Source organism: Grammomys surdaster, unplaced genomic scaffold, assembly GCF_004785775.1.
Source record: "Grammomys surdaster isolate TR1022 unplaced genomic scaffold, NIH_TR_1.0 63, whole genome shotgun sequence".
NCBI classification, from domain to species: Eukaryota; Metazoa; Chordata; class Mammalia; order Rodentia; family Muridae; genus Grammomys; species Grammomys surdaster.
This window is the reverse complement of record NW_021604565.1, coordinates 15,718,126-15,742,854: the sequence shown is the minus strand read 5'-3', so window position 1 is coordinate 15,742,854 and position 24,729 is coordinate 15,718,126. Positions and strand designations below refer to the sequence as shown.

At 44.3% G+C, this 24,729-nt stretch overlaps 1 protein-coding gene across 1 annotated transcript in view; it reads right to left on the bottom strand.

Moving 5' to 3' along the window:
- Positions 1 to 542: 542 nt before the first annotated feature.
- Baalc (BAALC binder of MAP3K1 and KLF4) overlaps positions 543 to 24,729 on the bottom strand; it is a 68,802-nt gene continuing 44,615 nt past the window's right edge. The window contains exons 2-3 of the mRNA XM_028768154.1: positions 15,867 to 16,033; positions 543 to 2,286 (exon numbers count right to left, since the gene is read on the bottom strand). Coding sequence (XP_028623987.1) covers positions 2,176 to 2,286; positions 15,867 to 16,033 — 278 coding nt within the window. The 3' untranslated portion in view covers positions 543 to 2,175. The remainder of the gene's footprint in view (positions 2,287 to 15,866; positions 16,034 to 24,729) is intronic.

The window sequence follows — 24,729 nt, the reverse complement described above, 5'->3', positions numbered from 1 at the left end:
CCTAATTCACCTAATTCATGAGGCTGTTTCACTTAAGTCAAACGCCTTTGTTTTAAAAAATTCTAACCAGCTATGCATACAGATTTACGGTTCCAGTAAAGAGCCTTTGTAACCATCCACATCTGTTTGAAATTAATGACTTTATTGACACAAACTTTGAAATGGAAAGTGTTATCCCAATAGGATAGGAAGAATCAGCTCCCACTTTAAACACACATTTAAAACTTGCCAGATGGAAATTTCAAAGGTGCGGCCAGATCACAGGCCCTCCCTCCGCTCCTTCTCCTCTCACAGTGAGAACATGTTTCTATATTTGCAGAGACATCTTTTCCAGATGGTAAATTCCAGTGAACTGAGGCAAACACAAGAGTTGGGAAGAGAAGCTGGCCTTAGCCCGTGGCTGATAGCATCAAGTGGGGAAGCAGCATGTCAAAACACAGCGCACATGCCCTGGAGAGCAAGCCCTTGAGCTTGCAGGATTGGACCGGTTGCCAACCCTGTGGAAGGACTCCTGCCTAGTGATGCCACTGAGGACATAGGAGTCACGGGGCTTGCTTTTGTTTTATTAGTTACATTATCAGAACATGAAGTTCCCTAAAAGCCCTTTGACAAGGAGTCGAGGTGAGGGGAACTGTGGTGTATACAGCAAAGGAGAAGACATACATCTGTGAGTGACAGAAAGCTACCCTTAACCTAAAAGTGAGATTCCACTGCAGTAATTGGTCCTGTGCCACAGGGTCCACATCAGTCTTCTGAGTACCAAGCCTCCCCACAGAGTCAGAAGTACAGTCGTGACTGCCAGACTCCAAATCCCTCTGCGTCTGTTACTGTAGTTGGCACAAGGTTGGCAGTGAATTTGAATACTAATAAACATACAGCGTACAGTTCTATTTGTGTTGGAGAAATAGTTTCGGAGACAGGAGTGAGCATCTGCATCTTAGTCTGCTTAGGTTGCTTTCCTTGGACTGTCATATAATCATGTCACCGGACTGCTATTGCTGCTAGGTGTGAGTTTGTTGGTACAGTTTGATGTGACTTGGACTACGCCTTTCATAAGCCCAAGCATGTTAACAGTCCTTTCGAACTCATGTGTCATACTCTGCAGGAAGCTGTGTTTAAGGATGCCGGGAAACGGTTTCTATCAAAGCATCGCTTTTCTGTGTTGGCTGCCTGGTTTCCCATACAGTGCCTTGTCAGTCTGATGTCAACAGGAATATACATCAACCAGCCTCTGGCTTTCCAAACTAACTACTCTGCAGATACCAAAATAACATGGTCCTTGGAGCTATGTACAGAAAGGCCAAAGGGGCATCACGTGTGCCACCATGTGTTCCTAGGTCACCCCCGTGAGTGGTGTCCAGCTGCAGGAGACCTGACTGGATTTGCCAAGCCCATGAGGACTGTAGAGAACTGAAAAGATATTGGAAAAAAGCAACATGAAGCTAGGTCCCAAAGGGGGGTTGCAGGTTGGGTGAAAGGGCCACTGACATGTGACATTCTGGTTTGGAAGCCAATGCCTAGATGCCAGCCTGGAAGGCCTTTCCAGGTAGAGGAGGAACAGGTGTGTGTGTGTGTGTGTGTGTGTGTGTGTGTGTGTGTGTGTGTGTGTGTGGTGTAGACACCTCTAAAAGACACTTCATAGGCACCAGGGAGGTCAGCACGTGAAGCTGGGACTGATCGATCTCATTCTGAGTCTCTCTGTTTCTCCATTTTTGTATTTCTGGGTTTAGAATTGGCTGAGACCCAGCTCTTAAGTGAAAACAGTAAATTTCGAGATGACCATATTTAAAAAGAAAGGAGAAAGAAGGTGCTTGTCTGAAGCCTCTCACTGTGAAAGCTCACACTGATGTGAGCCCCTGACCCGGGAATTCCATTCCTCCTCCCTTTCTTTCCCATTCACAGACCCACCACGGGCTTCACCACGGCTACAGCAGACCATGCTACGGAAGCTGCAGAGGGGAAAAACAAACCACATTTTGGCAATCTGTGAACACATTTCAAGACTTTTCGATGTATTTTCTGTATGTGATAAACAGGAAACGGAGATGGCCGTCACAGCGTGGGTGGCCATGTATCGCTCAGAGGCATCCACGTTCAGCGAGTGACACCCACTTCTTCAGGATTCTTTGACTGGACTCCACCAAGAAGTTCATGTGCTCCCACACCCAGGCATTTCTAATTGATGCAGTTCTTGGTGACCCTTTTACTTCTGTCCATCTGCCGGATGTTCTCTGTGACATTAATAGTGACTTCTCTTGCACACATTCGCTTAGCATCCCTTTTAGCCTGTTAAAAAGTTAAAAACACTGAATTAACTTCCTAGAAAATAGCCAAAGCTTATTCAAAATTTGCACCAACTTCTTGATATGATTATAAGCATACAGACAGGCAGGGGATGACCTACAAGGACTGTGTACCTAAGGCCATCTTCAGAGGTTTTCCTTAATTAAAAGTTTCAGTGTTCCATAAAGGCATACCAATCATACACGTTCATAGAGGCAGCGTGTGATGTCTTGATACACACACACGGTTCTTCTCAGATGTCTCTCTGTTGACTCTCTAAAATTAAGTTAGCACAGGTCAGTCCTGGTATAAGATGCGCTCATAAAACATGGGTGAATGAACACACTAACTGAGATTAAAGGGTGGGGAGACTGCCTTCACGGTGGCCTTAGCAGGGTGGTTAAAAGGTGTTTTTAGCTTTGGACTTTGGTTCAAACACATCTCCATGGGGCAGGCAGCTTCATCATACAGAGTTTCCTCATCTGTGAAGTGGAGAGTAACACTACCTACCTCACAGGACGTTTGCAATCATTAAATAAGATGGAATGTAAAATACTTGGCACAATGCCTGTTATTTGATAAAGAGAAACCTCAAAACACAGAATTGTCTAGTTTTAGGTGAAGACAGACCTGTGCTAAAAGCCCAGAGTGAACTTTAAATAGTGAAGCATTCCCTAAACTGTAGGTTCTTCAGCATGAGCCAATCCCCTAGTTCTCTGTGAAAAGAACTGTAATGAGTAGACCGTATTCCTGCAAATGGCAGTGAGCATAAGATGATCCTGCAAGTTACGTGCACAGGTTTATGTCACTGGTCCCCATTCCAGGGAGTACCCACTGGCCAGCAGCAGCGCGGGAGATAGGAGACAACCAGCAAAGAGCCTCTCGCTGTCCTTGCAGGGATGACGTCAGCTTCCGAGAGCGACCTTATCTAAGGTGTGTCCTTCCAGAGATTGTCCAATGTAGGAGGAAAGAGATTCAAACACCCAGACTGTCCTAGCCCATGGTAGTCCAGCTCTGGTAAGTCCTCCCCAGGTTCCCAACAGTGATCCAACACTCAGCATCCTGGCCCCTGCTCGCACCTCTCCCTTCCACCAGCGCTGGTCTCTCAGGCACTTGCTGATGAACATCCCATGGTATGTCTGGTCGTATCTACTTCCTGACACACACAGTCGAGACCCTGTGGGCACAGCCTAACAACCTGAGACTCTCCCCTTCTCTGGGTGTGGTTTGATGTTATTAGTTACCTATTTTCTCATACCATGTGGCTCTTCAACACAAGCCAACCACGTCATTGGAAGTGCATACAAGAAATGGTGGACTCTTGCTGCTGCTGCAGACAAAACAAGCCACTCTTTGTGTTCATCTGTAAATGATATATAGGTCTCTCACAGCATGAAACCTGGATGCTGTGTGCTGCTGACTCCTCTGGATCCCTTCTCAGAGGGGTCACACATCTCCCTGTGGGGCAGTGGATCATGCCACTAGACAGGAGAACATAATAAGGTAGTAGCAAAAGTTCATGCCCCGAACTCTTAATTGAGAATGGCAGGAGTTCACTAGCTCCCTACCAGACTCCTGTCTTAGAGCACATGACCACGACACCCCAATAAGAAGACCATGACAACTGGTCACATAGCATAGAAACCCAGAGTATCTAGATGGGACCCGAGAGATTAACCAATAAACTTCCCTTCCCAGGCATCCCTTCCTGCAGAAAGTATTTAACCTCTGGTTCACCTTGAGTAAGTCGTATGCATCCTTTTCTGTCATACATAGTTTGGACAAGCAAGGACTGTTTCCTTCATCAAAGACCACCATGACGGGGTGCCTTCATTGTATAGAGTGGCGCCTACGTCTCTCACAGAAGGCCTCTCTGCCCTCTTGACACTCACTCTGAGCTAAGCTGGATTCCTCTGCCCTCGCCCTGGCTCATCTCAGGCCCACGACTCCCGCCCCCCTGCTTCCATTCTTAATTCTTGGCAGTTCCCAGCAACGCCTGCGCGCCCAGGAGTTCGAGAACCGCAGTCTCTATCCCAGCCCACACCATTTCTCATCTGGAGAAACTCAGGCTGGGACCCCTATCTTAGGCTGTGTCTTGTCTCCACTGAACAACTTGTTGGCATCCCACAAGCTTGGCGCCCCAAAAGGGAGAGAAAAGAACGTAGCCTGGTGCCCGTAGCCTGATGCCTGTAGCCTGATGCCCATAGCCTGGTGCCCGTAGCCTGCTGCCTGTAGCCTGGTGCCCGTACCCTGGTGCCCGTAGCCTGGTGCCTGTAGCCTGGTGCCCGTACCCTGGTGCCCGTAGCCTGGTGCCTGTAGCCTGGTGCCCGTGCACTTCACCTCCACGAATAGCATCCAGGCACCCAGCAGCAAAGCAAAACATCTCATTGCTGAGTTAGGGCTGCACCTGTTTTTTGTTCTGTTTTGTTTTTGCAACACATGTGTGTGCATGTGCATGTGTATGTATGTGTTTATGCATATCTTCACCTGATTTGTGTCAGCTACTCTAGAAGTGCCTTATTCTCAGGGATACAAACATTCTAGCCTTCTTGGCTCGGAGGAGAATACAATGCCACCTACAGTTCACAGATCCTAGCAGAATCAAAGCGAGGCTGCACATCTGCTCAACAGCTCCTGCAGACTTACGGACCTTGAAACTTTGATCTGACCTCGTTCCTCACTCAACTTCTTGAGGAAGAATCATCATCTTGGGGTATGCTTCTAGGGAGCCAGACTTAAGACAATAGATTATTGGTAATCTCAGTGTTCAAGCTCAGCTTCAGTTCCTTTGTAAAGTTCCAGAACTTAGCACAGAACAAGGTCCCAGTTTAACTTTGGCTGAATAAATCGATGGATGGATGGATGGATGGATGGATGGATGGATGGATGCTGGGTGGGTGGATGGGTGGGTGGGTGGATGGATGGATGAATGGGTGGATGAATGGATGGATAGATGGATAGGTGGATAGATAGATGGATGGTGGGTAGATGGACAGACAGGTGGATGTATGGATCAGTGGATGGATGGGTAGATGGATGGGTGGATGGATAGATGGATGGATAGATGGATGGTGGGTAGATGGATGGACAGGTGGGTGTATGGATCAGTGGATGCATGGGTGGATGGATGGGTGGATGGATGAGTGGGTGGATGGGTGGATGGATGAATGGATGATGCCCCACTGATGTACCCTTACTTTAACAATGGTAATCAATATAGCTTAGCGTTCTGTCTTAGTTCATGTCTTTCAAGCCTGAACTAGTACAAGAACTAGTACAGATTTTTATGGGTTTATTTTTTCCCAGAAGCAGAAAGCTCTGTTTCCTGCACATGTCTGGTTATTATCTATCTACCTATTAACTATATATCTATCGTCTATCTACCTCCCTCTGTCTATCATCTACCTATCCATCTATCTATCATCTACCTATCCATCTATCTATCATCTATCTACCCATCTATTCTCAAAACATCATTGTCTTAAGAACTTGCTCCATCCTCCACTTGACAGTGAACACAACTGCTAACCACACACAGCTGTGTGCAGGAAACAAAAACACTGAGAATGTGTCCCAAAGAAAGGCCCGGCGATGGTAAGGCCATTTCTATCTGACTTTCGTGGGGTTATTGTTACATAAAAACTTTTAAAAATCATCAGAGAATAAGGACACAGAGGCCCTATTTCAAATGAGCCAAACATAAGTGTTTCTCTCAGATTGGTGGAAGTAAGAGCACTTTCAACAGTGAGATGTCAGCTTCCCAAGGGGCAAAAATGATTTCCTTTAGAGATGTTTATTGAGGTAATTCACAAAGGTTGATTGCAGATTACCCACAGAAAGTAAATGCCCTTTTCAATTTCAGTCGTGTGTGTGTGTGTTTGTCTGTGTTTATATGTGTGTGTATCTCTCTGTGTGTTAGTGTGTGTGTATCTATGTGTGTTTGTGTGTGTGTCTGTGACTGTGTGTGTGTGTCTGTGACTGTGTATGTGTGTCTGTGACTGTGTGTGTCTGTGTGTGTTTGTGTGTGGGTGGGTGCATGTGAGTCTGTGAGTGTGTGTGTGTGTATGTGAGACAGAGGTCAACTTTATGTGTCTTTCTCTATTGGTTTCTATCTTCTCTTTTTTAGACAAGTCATTTCACAAAAGCTAGGACATATCACTTAAACTGTTTGAACAAAAAGCCCTGAGATTCCATTTGTCTCTGTCTGCTCTTCCTACCCCGAGCCCTAAAGTTACAAGTACAGGCTGCCATACCGATCTTTGACATGAGTTCTGGGATCTAATCTCAGGTCCCCATCCATCCTTGCACAGCAAGCTTTGACCCACTAAGCTATCCTATTGGCTCTCATTTCAGTCTATTTTTAAGTTTTAAAATTCGAAGCCAAACTTCAGGATTTGAATGATAGCTAGTTTCTAAGAGCCAAAGGCTACAAACTGGCTGTTCTCACAACAGCTCTTGAGTGGACATGACAGTAACTGTGAATACCGTGCAGCCACTTCTCAGATGAATGCACAGTCAGTCTATACATTAGACACACAGAACACAAAGCATAGGGCTGAACAACCCGGATCTTAGCACAAGGCTTGTCACAATGTGTCATTTTAGCTTGGGCTTCAGTCCTTTACCTGAGAAATAAGAAAGTTAATACCTGCTTCCCAGATGTTTGAGAAGCTTAAATATGTCACTTACAATAAGAGGACCAACTTCTAGTTTGCCCATGACCCAGTTTAAAATGAGAAGTTTCACAGTCTGGAAACCAACTCGGGTCCTAGCAGATCAGCCATTCCAATGGTAGCTGTTGTAATTAATTTCACTTGAAAATGTATGTCAAACAGCAATTGTTACTGTACTCTACTGATATTGATGTCTATTGAGGCAGCTACTAAGTAGCAAAAATAATTCTAAAAGATATGGGTTTGTGTATAATGGACACACTGGAGTTTTGATTCCAATGATGACCATAGGGAGTTCCCAGCCATGGGCAAATCCATTTTCAAATAATTACAGCATTAAATTTTGCAAACCAATTAGAACTGACCACTTTCTCTCCACCTTTGCCTTACATTTATTTATTTGTTTGTTTGTTTGTTGTAGGGGGGTCAAGGGAGGATATCCATGATACAACACACAGGTAGCGGTCAGGGGACAGCTTGTAGAAATGAGTTCCCTCCTTCCACCGTAGGGGGTTCTGGGAATGCAAAGTCAGATTAACCTTGAGAACCAGCGCCTTTACCCACTGAGCCATCTCACCAGCCCTCCCAGCCCCCAAAAAGGAATCTGAGACATCAACCCAAAGGTACCATTTATACCTGTGAGGACACTCAGGTTGGTAACTACTACAATCTAGTTACAACTATAAAGCTTTAGATTCTGGTTTGTTTGAATGTGAAATGTCCCCACAGGCTCAATGTTTTAGTCCCCAGCTGGTAGTGCCGTTCTGGAATGTTCTTGAACTTTTAAGAAGTACAGCCTCCTGGGAGGAGGTGTGTTACTGGGGGAAGACTTAAGATTTTAGAGCTCAGGCCTACATCCTGTCTGTTCCCTGCTTACAGACTGCACACACAGTATGACCAGCCATCGGATGCTTCTGCCTCTCCACCTTCACCACCATTGCAAGTTGCATCCTTAACACTAGAATAATCCCTTCAAACTATGCGCCCAAATTAACCCTCCTTTTTCTAAGTTGCCTTTGTCAGATATTTTGTATCAGCAATGAGAAGGGTAATTGATACAAATTCAAAGCCTAAATGAGAGGGAAAGGGGAAGCTTCCAAGTCAGATGTTTTCTGTAGAGACTCAGAGATATAAGTCACTTTTCTCTTTTATGATAAAACTACAGAGAGATGCAGAGTAGTTAAACTTCATTGTCTCTTACTTTGTACGGATAAAGATACTCCTCTCTGGCGTGGTTTCCAGCTAGCCAAATGTTTGCACTTAATATCCTACCCCATTTTAATGGCAAGGAAAAATAAGCGTCTGAATTGCAATTACTGGCTTTAAAAACAAAAATCTCACAGTTCTGTTTGATGATGAGAAAAACCTATTTGACACCTTTTTCTTCCACAGTTACCTGTTAATTCAATCCTTCCTTCACTTCTAATATTCTTGCTTTGTGAGCTCTGTCACCATTGACTCTTATTAATGGGCCACCTCCTGTTTCTCACGCAATCTGACAACACATTTTAATTTTTGTGCCATTTTTATTTCTGTAGGTCTAGAACCCTGTGAGTCACAGCTTTGGGTCCCCTTGATATGGCCTCTTTAATTAAGAGTCATTTTCTGGCTGTCATTCTCAAGGGTAGCCAGATAGACTGCGATAACTTCCTGGCAGCCTCCAACCCAGATGGACTTGTCTCTCTTGGGGTTCAGAAGTCAACAATCCAGCTCACTCCCTGTGGAGGTAAGAACAGATTGGAGGCTTCATAGAGACCTAGATTCCAGATTGCAGCAAAATTTGCTCAGCCTTTTTCTCCTTTTCACCCCAAATGGAAATAGAAGTGTTCTTGGTTCAGCTTGGACTCAACAAATATGCCTGTATCTAGCAAAGGACTATATAAACTTTTTCACAGTTCTTTGTGGATGATACAGAGAAGAAAAGCTGACTGAAATTATGGTTTGTTAGATATGGTTTGTTTCTTTTTCTGTAGTATTAGTATTTTTAAATATAAAAGTAATGCATGATCTTGAGGTGATAGCACACACCTATACATATCTCAGTACTTGGGAAGTTAAGGCAAGAGGACCAGAAATTCAAGGACAGCTCCCAATTTATAGAGAGTTTGAAGCCAAATTTGACTACAAGAGATCTTGTCTACAAAGAAAAGGTGAAAAAAAGCAATATATGATTATAGGTTTTTTTTTAAAAAAATGGGTGTGGTATGTACCACATCCTTGTTAACTCCAGCACTTGGGAGGGGAGGCAGGTGGATCACTATGAGTTTGAGGCTAGCTTGGTATACAGTGAGACCCTGTCTCAAAAACAACAACAACAAATATATATATGTGTGTGTGTTTGTTTTAATAAATATATTTATATAATTAAAATATGTGATAATTATATTATTATAATAAAATAATGCAATTAATGTATGTGTGTATGTGTGTTTTAACAAATATATTTATATAATTAAATATGTGATAATTATATTATTATAATAAAATAATACAATATAATACATATAAATTAATACATTTATAAATATGTAAATTTTCTGATAAGCCAAGTTGATAGGGTGCATGTTGTAATATCAGCCCCTGGGAAGATGAGGAGGAGAGTTGAGAGTTCAGATCCAGCCTCGGCTACAGAGCAAGGACTACATAGAGAGGTTACGTTTCAAAAGATAAAACAAAAATAAGTAGAGAAGAGGGGGCATTCATTCTCTGGGAATCCAGGCATGGACCCAGGTGGTACCCATTGACCTGGCCAAAATGTAATAAAACTTGCTTCAAGTGTGGCTCAAAAGAGAGTTTAGAGAAGGGTATCACGATAGCATGCTCTGGCCTTTAGTGCCTTCCCATAGGAAGTCACGCTTAGCAATTGTTCATGGGATGTTTCTAAGCACATACCAACATGCCTCTGTTATCATTCCTCTCAGGAACACCCGCTTCCTGTTCAGACCTTCTACTTCCTGTCCAGACTTTTTACTTCCTGTGCATCCGTTAACCACAGCTTGAACTGTGTACTCATCCATTTATTTTCTACTTTTAATCAGATTTTAAGTTGAAGAAGATAGAGCTCTGGACTATTTTTGTTCAGCCTAGAGTCTAATTCCATGCCTGTCATGTCATAGACATCCAATAAATAATGTGAAAACGGAGAAGTGCGGCTTGCCTTTCAGAAAGAAAAGCAGGGCGCAGTGACACACACCTGTAATCCCTGCACCTCGGAGGTGGAGACAGGAGGAACAGGAGTTTACGGTTATCATTGGCGTAATGATTTCAAGGCCATTTTGAGCGCATAAGATTTTGTCTCCAAAAGGAGAGGTTGATAAAGGGGGAGGAGGGAGCGGAAAAAGAGGGAGAGAGAGCCCCCAGGTGCAGAACCTGTCTGCCCTGCCTAAATGCTCTAGACTTTCCCATTGGCTTTCAATTATGTAAAGCATTGATTGTTTCTTACATCAGCACTGCAACATCCTGGTCTTACTGTGTTTGTCTGTACAATAAGGCATCTGTAGTCACGCAGGCCGATGCACTTTGCCAAGGACAATGTCCTGCAGGTTATCAGCCAAAATAAAGATAATGGATCCAGGCCCCACATCCTGATGAACTCTGATGAAGTTCACATTAACTTCTCCGGCATTATGATTCAGCTAGTGAAAGGAGAGAGCATGGTCTCGGGAAGCAGACAAACAGAAGTTTAAATTTCAATATAGCCGCAGCATAGCTCACTGTGTCCGGTTGGATGAACACTCAGCTCATGGGCCTCCATTCTCCCAGATGGGGAAGGATACTTAAAGTCATGTATGGTATAAGCCAGGCATGTTTGTTTACTCCTCCTCTCCTTATCAGGGATTAAACGCGAAGAATTACAACAGAAGGCCTTGGATTTCTTTTTCTCTCCATTAAAGGAAGGCAGGCACTAAGAAACCTTTAGTTCCCAGATTCCATGAATTTTAGAGCATTAACCTGGGGTTAACCAGGGAACAGTCAATCTCAGCAATCCCACAGGCCAGCTGTTAGCTTTCCACAACAGGATCAGAAACGCTCTGACTTAAGCTACTGGATTTCAACAAGTGTCACAAGGACATGTTACATTTTCCCGTGAGCCTCAGGGAGAGATGCTCACAGGGAAGGTAGCAGAGCTGCGCTGATACTATGACTTTGCTGGAACACGACTCATGCCAAGGGCGGGGGCGGGAACGAGGGGGGGGGCGAGGGTGGGGGGGAAAGCCCCCTTTTAATCTTAGTGAGCTGCTAGGCTTGTTTCATCCAACCAGCACGCAGTTATTAGCACATAGTAGGATGGGATGTTGAGGAAAGACTATAACGAATAAGGAGGACTGGTGGCCGGAGCATTTTTTTTTAACTGAACTGGATTTGCTGCAGGCCAAGTCTCTACAGAAATCTGTTCCACCTCTAACAGATCCCTTCCTTTTCCCCAGGCGTGGGCTGCTAAGGGCTCCCAAGAGCCCTACCAACAGCCTTCCCTCTGCTTCCCCCCAGTGGTTCCTTCTGTCCTCTCCCTCCATTTAGCATCTTCTGTTTTCCTAAGAGGCGCCTTTGCTTCCCTGGCTCTTCCTTGATATCTCTCACATTACCACTGTCAGAGAGAAATTCCACTCCGCCCCTATCCTTTGAAGTCCATGGGGTTTCACCCTCCTTCCTACACGGGGCTACACATTGCCAACCATTGTTGGCTAGACACTGGGACTGAAACTTTTAGAGGAAGTCCCTTAGCTGAGAGTTAACCCAGACAATGGGTAATTCCTTTAGTGTCTGGTCAGTTTGCCAAGAACAATAAAGCAACTCGAGAATGTGCAGCTTTGGAGACATGAAAGCCCCGCGGGCAGCCAGCTACACGCTCAGTGCTTTGTCTGCCAAGAGCTGCGTTCACATGGATGTTTCTACCGCTGACTGACACCTGAGGGGTTTTTGTTTTGTTTTGCTTAGATTTGTTTATTTTTATCTCACAGGTATGAGGGTTCTGCTTCTGCATTATGTGCATGCCCCTGCAGAGGTCCAAAGAGAGTGTCGGATTCCCTGGAATTAGAGTTAATAGATGGTTTAGGGGGGAGGGGAACTCTGCAAGCACCCATGCAAGAAGGCAGTTCAGTTCAGTACAACTCAGTAGCCGGTGTTGGTTCACACTTTGGGAGTCTGACCCCCAAGTAGCTTATTGTAGGCATATTAAATATGAACATCCTAATTTGGCAAAAAGTTTCCTGGTGATAATTAATTCAATCCCGTGTGCACAACAAACCTTAGATCATGACTACACCAAAACTCTTTGTAAAGTACATGTGGCACCCTCCGTAAAGATGGGCTCTATAGAGTCACTGAGAAAACAAGCTCAAGTTAAGGGACTGGGGTAGGGTCCAGTGTGATCTCAGCCACATGGATACCACAAAGGCTATTAACCACATCCATTCCCAACCGTGTGGACAGAAAACAGGTTGGACATCTCTCCTTTGAAGAAACAACCCTGTGTATTTAATGTTCCTGCCTCCCCTAGTGTTCATCTGTGAGCACAGGGATCTCTGTGGATCCCACAGTGTGAACCTGGTGGATCCTGGTAACTGAACGTGGTCTTCTGCAAGCTCAACAAGTGCTCTTAACCGCTGAGCCATCTCTCCAGCCCCAGCTGAGACTTTTATTTTACTTTGTGTGTGTGCCATAAAATACCTGTGTGGATCAGAGGAGAACTTTCAGGAACTGGCTTTTTCTTTCTACTACATAGGTTCCTGATATCAAACTCATGCTTGGCAGTAAGCACCCTTACCTGCTGAGCTGGCCTTAAGAGACTTCTGTCTATTTTGACTTTTATTGGAGGAGGTGAGATCTAAGCCTGAAGAAATAGCTTATCAAAGGTTTGAAGCCAGCTTACAGTTCCTAGACTGCCCTAATTAACAGAAAGCAGCAGAGGCTCCCCTTGGGTTGTTTGTGGAGCACAGGTGGGGATCTGGGCGAAGGAGAATCAGCCAATGATTTATTAAGTGATGTGAGGTCAGTATGGTCCCAAACAATCAAGGAAGGCAGGGTACATAAAGAGCTCCCTACTGAGACAGACAGTTCCAGTTTCTGCAAGATCATTGTTAGTGCAATCATTTTGCCCATTAGCACCTATTGATGCTAGCCAGAAAGCAGAGGCCAGAAGGAACTGAAGAAACAGAGATACGTTTGTTTGGTGGGCTATAACGCACAGAGAACTCAAAACACTAAATACTGTTGCTCGCCATCATTAGAGTCCTCATCATCCTTCAGAAAGGAATTTGAGCTTTGGAGGGCGCATCTGTGCTAACAGTTATGCCCACTAATGATTTCCCGGGTACCTCAGAGCGTCAGTAAGTCTGCAACAATGTTATTTATCAAATCATCTGACTCTAGCTGCAACAATGTTTTTATCATATCATCTGAATCTCCCTCTCACCCGGGATGGCCACTGGCTCTCAGAGGAAACAGTACCTCTGCCTTTCCCACACCCCGGTCTTTGGCACTCAAGGTGTGCCTGGCATCTGAGCACCACTCAGAGGATTTTAAGAGTGCTCATAAGAATTAACGAGGAGAATCTCAAGGCCCAGAAAGGATTGCCTTTAACCCACAAAGTTTTCTGGTAAATCTGAATCTGAAAACTGCAAGAGGTATGTGGATGAGGCTGTATGTTTTTCCAAAAGTGCCTCCGGGAGAAGACACATCATCCAGAAGCTGGTGCACAGGGGAAATGCTGTAAAATGTTAGCATCGTGGCTCATATCCCAAGAAACCCAATGCAAGCTGAAAATGTATGTAGCACTGCCACGGTTCACTGTGGGCGATCAGCTGGTGCCTTGGTGATCGCCAGGCTGACCGGAAGTCAATGCTCTATCCACTGTCGTTGCCCGGCAATGTGAAAGAAGGTTGCACACCCAGGAAGAGGTTCCAACTTGACATTAGAATTGTGATATTCAAAGTGTACGTGTTGATTTCTCATCATTGTAAAAATGCAGCTGAGGATAGCTTTGAACTTTGACCCTCCTACTTCCATCTTCTCAGTACTCCGATTGCTCAGTGGGAATTGAGTCCAAGGGTTTGCACTGCTAGGAAAACACTCTACCAACTGAGCTGCAGCCCCATGCCCTGAGTTATGATACTCTGATCCACTGGATTCATCTCCATCACGTATATGGTACTATCTGTGCCATACAACATACACCTTAGTTCCCTTGCCTATAAAATGGTCATGATGCTGTTGAGAGAATTTCAAAGCCTAGAGGGCCTAATAGCTAGCACCCTGCTAAGTGTAAGACACTACTTTGAAGTGATGGGTGAGGAGGGCAGAATGTGGCATAAGGAAAACAAGTATGGAGATCAAGCCGTTTCCCAGGTAACTCTGCCATCTCTCCGTCATAACACACTCTGTGTCTCAAGTATGGAGAGAAGGACTGGGGACAGGCATCTGGACCTCCACTAGAACACTCAACCTTTGAACATGGCTCTGTGGAGCCCAGACTGCCTCGCATTCTGTCAATGATGACTGGGTCTCCTGAAAGTCAGCTGATCCACAAAGTAGACAATACAAGACCCTTCCATCTCGACCCCAGCTAGTGTTAGGGCTCCGTTAGCATTCCGTTTAATAAGGCCGTGTGTTGTGGCTCAGCTATCCTGTTTGCTCCTCCTTCCCATTGTTATCTGTATCTTCATCTATAAGAGGAGGCCCATCTGTCTGCTCCTTTGGATATTATTTTATTTCCACTATATGTTTAAGAAACTTGGGGTTCTGAAAGATTGACTCTACAAGTCTCCTCAGGTAGTGAATTTTGGAGATAAAATTTGCAACCGGTTTGCTGATCAAAGCCACTGAAAGCAACTTAATGACGTGAACAGGAACTCCACCACAAAATTCTTGCAAATGATAAGCTTTGTTACACAGTGAAGTGGAATCAAATTTGTCACATCAGGGTTTAGCTCATTTTCATTCTTCCCATGGATTGTGTGATATTTAAGATAGATGTACATTGTTTATGATGTCTTTGCTATACCAGAAAAACTTGATCCTTATCTTTATGGACACAAAACAATGCTTTTGTGATATATCAACTCAGAAAAAAATGCTTTTGGAAATAAATTACCATGTAAATCTTTGGAGGAAAGAAAGAAAGAAAGAAAGAAAGAAAGAAAGAAAGAAAGAAAGAAAGAAAGAAAGACTCTTATCACTAGGTAGGAAGCTGTGCCCTCAGGAAGAAGGCGGCCAGAACTGGGAGGTGAGGCCAGTAGATTTGGAAGTTTCAAGGAAATGGGAAGATAAGGAAATGGGAGGATGAATGGAGGAAGAGGAAGAAGGAGAGGAGGAGGAAGAGGAAGAGATTGCACAGAGTCTCTACCTGCTCAGAGCTTTTGTTCTGGGCTGTAGCCCCCCGCCCCACTCCCCATCCTCACCACATGGAGGAGCCAGGCACAGCAGGAGGAACACCTCCAAACAATAGTTCTGGGAAGTAAGAAATCAAAGGATGCCAGCCATTTCCAGGGACTGTAGCCAGCCTTCTTTCCAACAGCAAGAGTTCGGTGATTCTGGTATGTGATATTTTACAAGAATCATCCTTGGAGACCCTGGCACTGACCAGCTGGTTGACGGGTGTGAGGTACAACGCCACGTTTGTTTCCTACCATTGGCTTCACTGCCTAAGACAAGAAGATCTTTGGACAAAGTTGTACCTCTCAACAAACACACTTCTTCCAGAGGGTAACTCTCAAGGATTCATTTCTATGAGTTAAATAAAACTCAACAGCTCACAGGGAAAGGATTAAAATGAGGTTTGCAGTAATTTTTTACATGGAGAGGTGGAAAACCTCTACTCCCAAGGTCCTCTTTCCCTGGACCCAGTGTTGGTGGTCTCGATTTGTAAGCTCCACCCCTGTTCTCCATCCCCAGGTGATGTAGCTTTGACCCTACCTCTGTGGTCCAGAGGCCATTCTGTTTCTGGGTCAGAGTGCCTGAGCTGAGGCTCTGTGAGTTGGGACACTGTGTCCCACAGTTCATCTTCTTCTCTGGGTTGGCTATTCCCCCTGGGGCTGCAGGTCGGAGCACACCGTTAGAGGACAGTCCATCTTCCAGTACACCTGGGGAGGCAAAGAGAGAATCGCACCAGAGGCTTGCAAATGGCAACTGTAACAAGCAATCCCAGGATGTCAAAGAAAGGGCAGCTAAAAGCAAAAGGTAACCTGAAGTTCCACCTGGTAAAGCTATCTTTTCCTGTAAGGATGCATGTGTTACTGTGTTAAAAATGAGATTTTAAAATAGCTTTGTAGCTTGAAATTTTCACTTAACACATTGATGGCAACTTTTCTACACTTGGCCATATTATTTTTTTACACATCTGCTGGTTGTATGAATGGGTCATCATTTAACAAGTCCCCTTTAACTGGATATTTGTTTCTACTTTCTAATGCTAAATGTTACTGGAATAATGTTCCTTTTGATTAATAATTCTATTCCTAATTGTTCTCTTAGGATAAATTCCTAAAAGTAAGATTATTCACTTGAAGGTTACACAAAGATTTCTTTCTCCTGTCACCATATATTAGACTGAGCAACTGTCTCCCATAACAAATGCCAAGAAACACAGAACTTTAAATAAATTACCTCACTAAAGAGCAAGAGGAGGACAAGCTGGGAATTCATGACACACAACAAGTACCTGATTTGTAAAGAGAAAAAGGCCCAGGGAGCAAGGAGAGAAACTGCCAAGAGAGCTGGGAGAAGCCGGCCAGATGCCACATGAGATGTGGGGATGAGGAACCAGCCAGAGAGGGCAGCTGTCTCCCTTACTGGCCTAAGCTAGCCAACCACCCAGGGCTTGGCTCACAGCAGGAAGCTGTACTCAGGGCCCTTGAATTTCACTTGTATAACTCAAATTCAAAGATAAAATGACTAGGAATGTCAAGATGGTGCCCACTGAGCTTTGAATCCAAGCCATGGCCCTACTGAGCCTAGCAGGTTCTGGCCTCTATATGACTGCACCTGCTTTGCTGAAAGTGACCAGCCTTTCTTTTTTTTTTTTTTGCACAGGCTATACTTCTGGATAATGGAGGGAAATGCATTTTACTTTGCCCCTTTCTGTATTTTCATACTTTGGTATGTTTTAGAACTAAGAAATGTAAGTTAAATTCACACAACTGAAACACTGGGTTTGTGGCTGACCGTTTGGGGTATCCTCTTGACCGGAAAGATTACATCTGGCAATGGTCCCTGGCTGTTCTCATTTTTTTTTTTTTAGCTTGCTATCAGAACTCAGCATATAGGCCAGGCTAGTCAGTAAGCACTTAGCTGATTGCGTGAGTCGTGAGTTAAGAATGTAACAGACATGGCTAACGAAAGGAACAGGAGGAAGAGACAGCTGGTGCTGGGCCATAAATAATGCTCACACTGTCTGTGTCAGACGGCGTTAGAGCCTTCGTGTGTTGTCCCTCTAATCCTCACAGTAGCCCTGTGAACGAGGAATCATTATTCATGTTCAATAAATGAAGTGGTTCCTGTATTGTGCTCGATGCTGGGTCCCATCTGTTTATCCGTTGCTTACTGCTCTCTCCCTACCCCAGCCTCAGGGTGGGAGACTTGCACTTATTTTAAAGGAGTAGAAATTGAAATCTAATTCTAGATCTGTGCTTTTCTGGTGCTTGGGATGCAAGTGCTTCCTCTTAGTAAAACTCCCCAGGAGGCGGCTCTCAATCTCGGTGTATGGGAGACCCACGAAAGGGGTCTTAAAATGCAAAACCTGACATCCATTTGCCCAGATTTCTGATACAGTAGAGACCCGGGAACATGGATTTCTGACGGTCTCCCTAGGTTCTGAGGCAGGGGACTTCAGAGACTGCAAAGGCTCATTATATTACGATCGTAGACGTAGCCACATACAATCTGCATCTAACAGATTACTGTTCTTGCTTATTCTGAGGGCTTAAGGCAAAATGCTCATCTTTATCTGTCTCACAGTGAATTCTGGAGAAACATAATAAACTAAGATAAATTTGCCAGCTCCTTAAACTTCGTGTGCCCCTAGGGTACCTCTGTTTGAGCATCCTCCATAAAATTTCCATCCCAGAGACAAACCAAATTACTGACTTTGCCAAAAGCTGGGAAACAGACTGCTGCTGCTTGATAAACTGCGACCAGTGGCTTCTTGCCAAAGCTTCTGGCTATTTTAGAAATGAAGCTGTGTAGGAGGGTAGAATACAGAACCTTAAAATGGCAGCTGGCAACCACAAGCGGGACAAGCTTGCTCCTTAACCCCAGCACCTGGCTGAAGGTGACCGGAAAGTCTACCCAAAGTCACGAAGAAATGGCTGCAAGGATTTTCCCTCAATGACAGAAAATCAAAGTGTAAGACATTGGTAATGTGTTGGAGAAGAATCTCCGATGTCACATCAGAGGGAACACCCCCGCTCACCAAGCTCTGTCTAGGCTCAGATCCAGAACTCATGCCCAATAGTAATTTTGTCTGAATTAAGGTATAAATTAAATTATTACTACTCAACCACTTACTGAGAGTTTGTCTTCTAATTTTCAAAATGAGCCAGAATAGGATGGTGTCTGACTGCCGTTTCTTTAGTCTGATGAATAACTAAAGATCTCATGTGTTGTGTAATGTGATATGGGACCATTTACACCACTATCATTAAATCTACTAACAATATAGTGAGTAAGCCTTGCATTCATGGACAGTTGATTTTAGACAAGGATACCAAAATATTCCAAAAAGGAAAAATAATTTCTCAACAAATGTGTTAGAGACGTATGTGCAGAAGAATAGAGTGAATCTTCTATCTCACAACCTACACAAAAGTTAAATCACGAGGAACCAAAGATCTAAGTGTAGAAGCTAAAACTGTTAAATAGTTCTTTAAAACATAAATGGCAAATATTTATATTAAGTTAGGCAATAGTTCCTTAGAAATGACCCAAAAGCACAAACAAAACCAACAAAATCCCTAGTTGGACATCATCAAATGTAGAGACCATGAAGAAAAGATAATCCACAGGATAAGAGAAGACTTGAAAATTATATCCCTGATAAAAAGAACCTTAGCAAATGAATGAAAAATAAATAAATGACCCAATTAAAGTCTGAGCAAAGGATCTAAATAGGCATACACACAAAGAAGATATGCAAATGGCCAAGAATATCAGAAACCACAAGAAGTTACCAAGATGAGTGTGATTTTAAAAAGGAAAAATTGTTGGAAATGTAGAGACTGGGGAAGCTTCTACAACACTGCCTGGGGGTGCTCACGCTCTACAATGCTGCTGTGCCTGGGGGTGCTCACGCTCTACAACGCTGCTGTGCCTGGGGGTGCTCACACTCTACAATGCTGCCTGGGGGTGCTCATGCTCTACAACACTGCCTGGGGGTGCTCACGCTCTACAACACTGCCTGGGGGTGCTCACGCTCTACAACACTGCTGTGCCTGGGGGTGCTCACGCTCTTTCCCTCAGTCAGGCTCTCAAAAAGGTGGACACAGAGTCTCCACAACCCAGCACAGCCACTTCCACCTACACACCGAGGACAAATGAGCCACACAAACATATGCACACAAGTGTTTGGAAAGGTTACTCTTGACGGCCAATTGAATGGGATTTAGAAACCCTGTGGGAACACGTCTCTGGGCTAGCCCTTGCAGATGTCATCTAGATGATCTCAGAGAAAGAAGGAAACCCCACCGCAGTGTAGGCTGAACCACTCATGGACCAGGGTCTTCAACTGATTAAAAAGGAGACCTTGAGCCAAGCACACACATTTATGGTTCCGCCTCCTGAGTGCAGACATCGTGTGTCTAGTTGTTCTGTGTTCTTACTTCTGTGTCTCTTGCTTCTTTGGACTGCATCCCAAAATTGTTTAGGGTTGGTCTTTTGCTATGTATCATAATGCTAAATACTGGCCCACAAGGGGTAGTTGCCCCCAGGGAGGAGAGAATATGCCCGTACCTTGTTCCTTTATAAAAACCACTGCTTGAGTAAAGATGCTGACAGCCAATAGCTGGACAGAAGAGAGATAGGTAGAATTTTCATTCATGGGCTTGGGGCTGGAGCAGAGACCACAACGATGAGGAGGAAAGAGAAAAGGAAGGAGAAGACACCATGGGGTGGGTGATTCATGAAAACATGGCCATGAGGGCTGGCCAACTGGATTTAAGAGCAGCCCAGATAACATGGTCAATTACGAGTCAGGGTTATTGATGGGGAAGTAGATTCTAATAGCTTAGAGGGTAAATATCTGCCCAGCTCTAGGCTTAATATATTAAAAAAAAAATTAGGCTTAATATAAATATAAAGGTTGTGTGTCTTTTATCTGGGAACTGAATTGTCAAAGGTGGACTAGAAACCCCAGAATGAGATTAAATAGTTTTTACAGTATAAAATAACTCCCTCCTTTCTTCCCTCATTGCTCTGGTCAGGTAGATATATCATCTCAGCAATGAGACAAGTAAGTCACACAGTGTTTGTGGCCGTGTTACTCCCAATAACTGAAAAGCAGAAATGGACCAGACGTCCCACCAGCTGGTGGGTGGGTTGATGCGTGTCAACAAGGTGCTGACATATGTCGTACACCAGCTAAGCTGGAGTGTGAGGTGAGATGAAAAGTTACTCTTACTAGGTACGCTATCTTTCCTCCAGGTAACAAAATGTTCTAAAATCAGTGGTGCAGATGGCTACACAACTGAGAGCTGAAATCATTTAATTGTCTTTGATAGATCAACAGCATGATATGTGAATTATAGCTAAAGAAAGCGAGTATCCAAAGGGAAAAAACCTGTGAGCAACACATTTCAGAATATTTTATTGACTGAAGAAAAAGAAAGAGGCACATTGGGACTTGAAGAGCTACAGCTGGGGGAAAGACAGTGACTCCTGCACTTACAATCCCTAAGGACATGGGTCCTGACCAGAGTGTTCCCAGACATGATCACCAGTCTGTCACTTCTGCCTTTAGCCTCTGAGGTTAGTGAGGAACCAGCTTCCCAAAGCCCTCAGCCACAGGCAAGGGGAACACCCGCAGAGCTAAGGCTGGAACTAAGAACAGCAATCACAAGCAAGCATCTGAAGTCTAAACCCTACAGCAGTGGTTCTCAACATGTGGGTCACGACCCCTTTGGGGGTGGAATGACCCTGTCATAGGGTTCCTCCAGAAGATATAGATAGTTACCATCCATAACAATAGCAAACTTAGTTATGAAGTCACAACAAAAATAATTTTCTGGTTGAGGATCACCACAACATGAAGAACTGTATTAAAGGGTCACAGCATTAGGAAGGCTGAGAACCACTGCCCTGCACGGATACCAGGAGGCTAGAGAGCTGAGGGGCAGGCAGCCCTAAGGGAAAGCTGTATTCTTCCTGTGCTCTCCCTGGGACCTGTATCTTCTCTCCACCAACTTCCTTCCCTCCCTGACCCTACAGTGATGGCTCTCTATTGGAAGCTTCATGTCTGCAGATCTGAGGCTGTGCTCACCAGGCCTCCATGGTAACTACTTTGGGCTATAATAAACACTCAGTGCTCTCCACCATAGCTTGCTGTTTCTAAGGCGGGTAGTGTTATATGACCTCTCTGGCACCCTGTACTCCTCCTAGGTTGCCCCAAACACTTCTTGGCCCCCTTTCCTTCCCCTTGAATAGTTCCCTTAAAAACTTAAAAAGCATACCTTTTGTGCTATTTTGTTAGAAATACCACAACAGAAGTAGCCTCCAGTTCATGAATCTTAAGACTCACTTCAGCCCACAACATCTTACAGTTCCTTTTATAAAATAATATTTATTTACTTTACTTTTAAAAAATAGATCTTTCGGGGGCTGGAGAGATGACTCAATGGTTAAGAGCACTGACTGCTCTTCCAGAGGTCCTGAGTTCAATTCCGAGCAACCACATGGTGGCTCACAACCATCTGTAATGGGATCTGGTGCCCTCTTCTGGTGTGTCTGAAGACGACAACAGTGTACTCACATTCATCATATTTACGTATAGAAATGACGTTTCTAGTTGCAGGAGATGGTCAATTTAGGCTCCATATTCTCCAATACTAGGAGTCTTAGCTAGGGTCACCCTCGTAGATTCCTGGGTGTTTTCTCTGCACTAGGTTTCTACCTAACTCCCTAAATGCCCCTCAATTGCAGCTGTCACTCTCAGTACTCTCTCCCTCTGGTCAAGACTTCCAGTGGAGGGGTTGGGACACCAACCCAGGCACAAAACCTTTGACCTACTATTTGTCCTTTCTGGAATATGTGCTGGGGTAAAGGTAGCACAGAAATTGTGGGAGTGGCCAGCCAATGACTGATCAGTTTCAGAGCCATGCCACAAGAGGGAGCCCACCCCATTACCTGGAGGTCCAGGAACCAGAGATGGAGAGCCCAGAGACCTGTGACAATGATAGAACCAAAGAACAAGGAGGGAAAAGGTAATGAAATAATTTCCAATGATTGTCTGCAATACTTGTAGACAGGAGCCTGACATCATCATCATCAGAGAGCCTTCATCCAGCAACTGACAGGGGCAGATGCACAGACCCAAAGATAAACGCTGTGGAATCCTGTGTAAGAGGGGGAGGAAAGATTCTGTAGGAGCTAGAGTGGTCAAGGACACCATGAGAAAACTCATGGAATCAACTAACCAGGACTCCTGGGTGCTCACAGAGACTGAACTGACACTCGGAGAGCCTGACCATGGCCTTCTGCACATATTATAGCTGTGTACCGTGGTCTTCTAACAGTGGGAGCGGTGGTTGTCTCAGACTCTTCTGCTGCTTTGGGGACCCTGTTCCTCCTACTGTGTTGCCTCATCCAGCCTCAATATGAAGGGAGGTGCCTGTTCTTATTGCAACTTGATATGTGTTTGATATTCCTGGGATGCCTGCCTTTATCTGAAAGAAAAATGGAGGAGGCATGAAAGTAGATGGTCTGATAGACTGCTGATATAATTGTTGGAGTGCACTGTGTGAAGATTAGTCTTGTATTATTCAATTGTTAATTCTGTACCTGAAGACAATTGGCCAGACTTTGGTATTTTTATTCAGTGTTGCATCATATTTTGTAAACACTCTTCCTCCCTCACCTGCTGATTGGTCTAATAAAGAGCTGACGGCCAATAGCTTGATAAGAAAGGGAAGGCGGGACTTCCTGGCTGAGAGACAGTCTCTACAAGAATACCTGGGCAAGCAAAGATTCACCGGTGGACATGGAGGAAATCGGTTGTGGGTAAGTGAAGGCCCACGTGGCAGACAAGGACTAGACTAGTCGGGTAAATTAAGTTAGGTGAGCTAAGCTGGGAGCTAGTTCTAAGCTATAATAAAATTAATGTCTGCAATTATTTGGTGGCTGGAGTGTCCAAGAAGTCTGGCAATACAAAATGATGCCTAAGAAGAAGGGATGAGGCCCTTAAAGGGCAATGTATCCTGCACCCATATGTCTTTTCCTCCTCTGTAAAGCTTTCTTTGGTTCCCGTTTTTCTTACGTTCCAGGGCCCCACCACCACCACAGTCAGGGGGATTATTTAGTGATACAATCCCAAGCACCCACCAAACAGCACTCTTACCACGAATCCTCTCTTAGCGTGACTCTTAGGGTGACTTTTAGGGTAACTGTTAGGGTGACTAGCAAGTGCCAGGGCTAAAAAGTACCAGCAGTCCTCAGAATCACGCTTTCATCTTTGGACTGCTTTACTCAGGGAGAGTGGGTCTTTCCTTGGCTAAGTTCCCAAGGACCTGATTCTGCTGGGATGAGGGAGCTTAGCTTACCTTTATCTCTTTACCTGTCCAGATGCGGTGTCCTGCTCATGGCCTGTCCTCTTACCACAGTAAATAGCTGTAATCAGTAATGGACTTTACAATGCCCTGCAGGTGGTTCCCTTGGACCGAAGGCATCTGGAACCACCAAAGCCTCTTGCCTTTGGTGGTTCTTGCTCTTTAGAGTCTTTCTTCAGACATAGCTTTATGCTCTGCTGTGTAAAATGCTGGTCTCCCCCATAAACTATATGCTGAAAGCTAATTTCCAATACCATAGTGATAAAAGTGTGGCCTTTACAAAGATTTGTCATGTGAACTCTTCCCTCAAGGATAAAACCTCCGGCTTTTTACAAATGTTTGAAGAAGTCACCTGTCCCCTTTGGTCACATGAGGAAGCATTAAAGGGCACCCTGCTTGAAACAGGGAATGAGCCTTCACTAGAAAATAAACCTGCCGGTGCCTCCACCTGTGCCTTCTCACCCTCTAGGCCTGGAAGTAGAAACTTTCTATTCATAAACTCCCTGCTGTAGGGGATTTTGTTTTAGCAGCCAAGATAGACAAAGACACTTTGTTTCCTTTCTTTTTTCTTTCTTTCTTTCTTTCTTTCTTTCTTTCTTTCTTTCTTTCTTTCTTTTGTTTTTTGTTTTTGTTTGTTTGTTTGTTTTTGTTTTTCAAGACAGGGTTTCTCTGTATACCCCTGGCTGTCCTGGAATTCACTCTGTAGACAAGGCTGGCCTCAAACTCAGAAATCTGCCTGCCTCTGCCTCCCAAGTGCTAGGAATAAAGGCGTGCGCCACCACTGTCCGGCACTTTGTTTCCTTTCATCTCTTGGTTCAACTATGTTAGGAGTGGCTGGCCCTTTAAGAAAGTGATAGCCAAGTTCCTGGCTGTGCTTTTATTTCTTGACGTTTTCTTGACTTAGAACAACTGGATTCTAAAGTTGTTAATAAATCATTCCTTGAGACAGATACTAGAAATTACAGGGTTTTTCTTTATTGAATCTGATATATATATATATATATATATATATATATATATATATATGT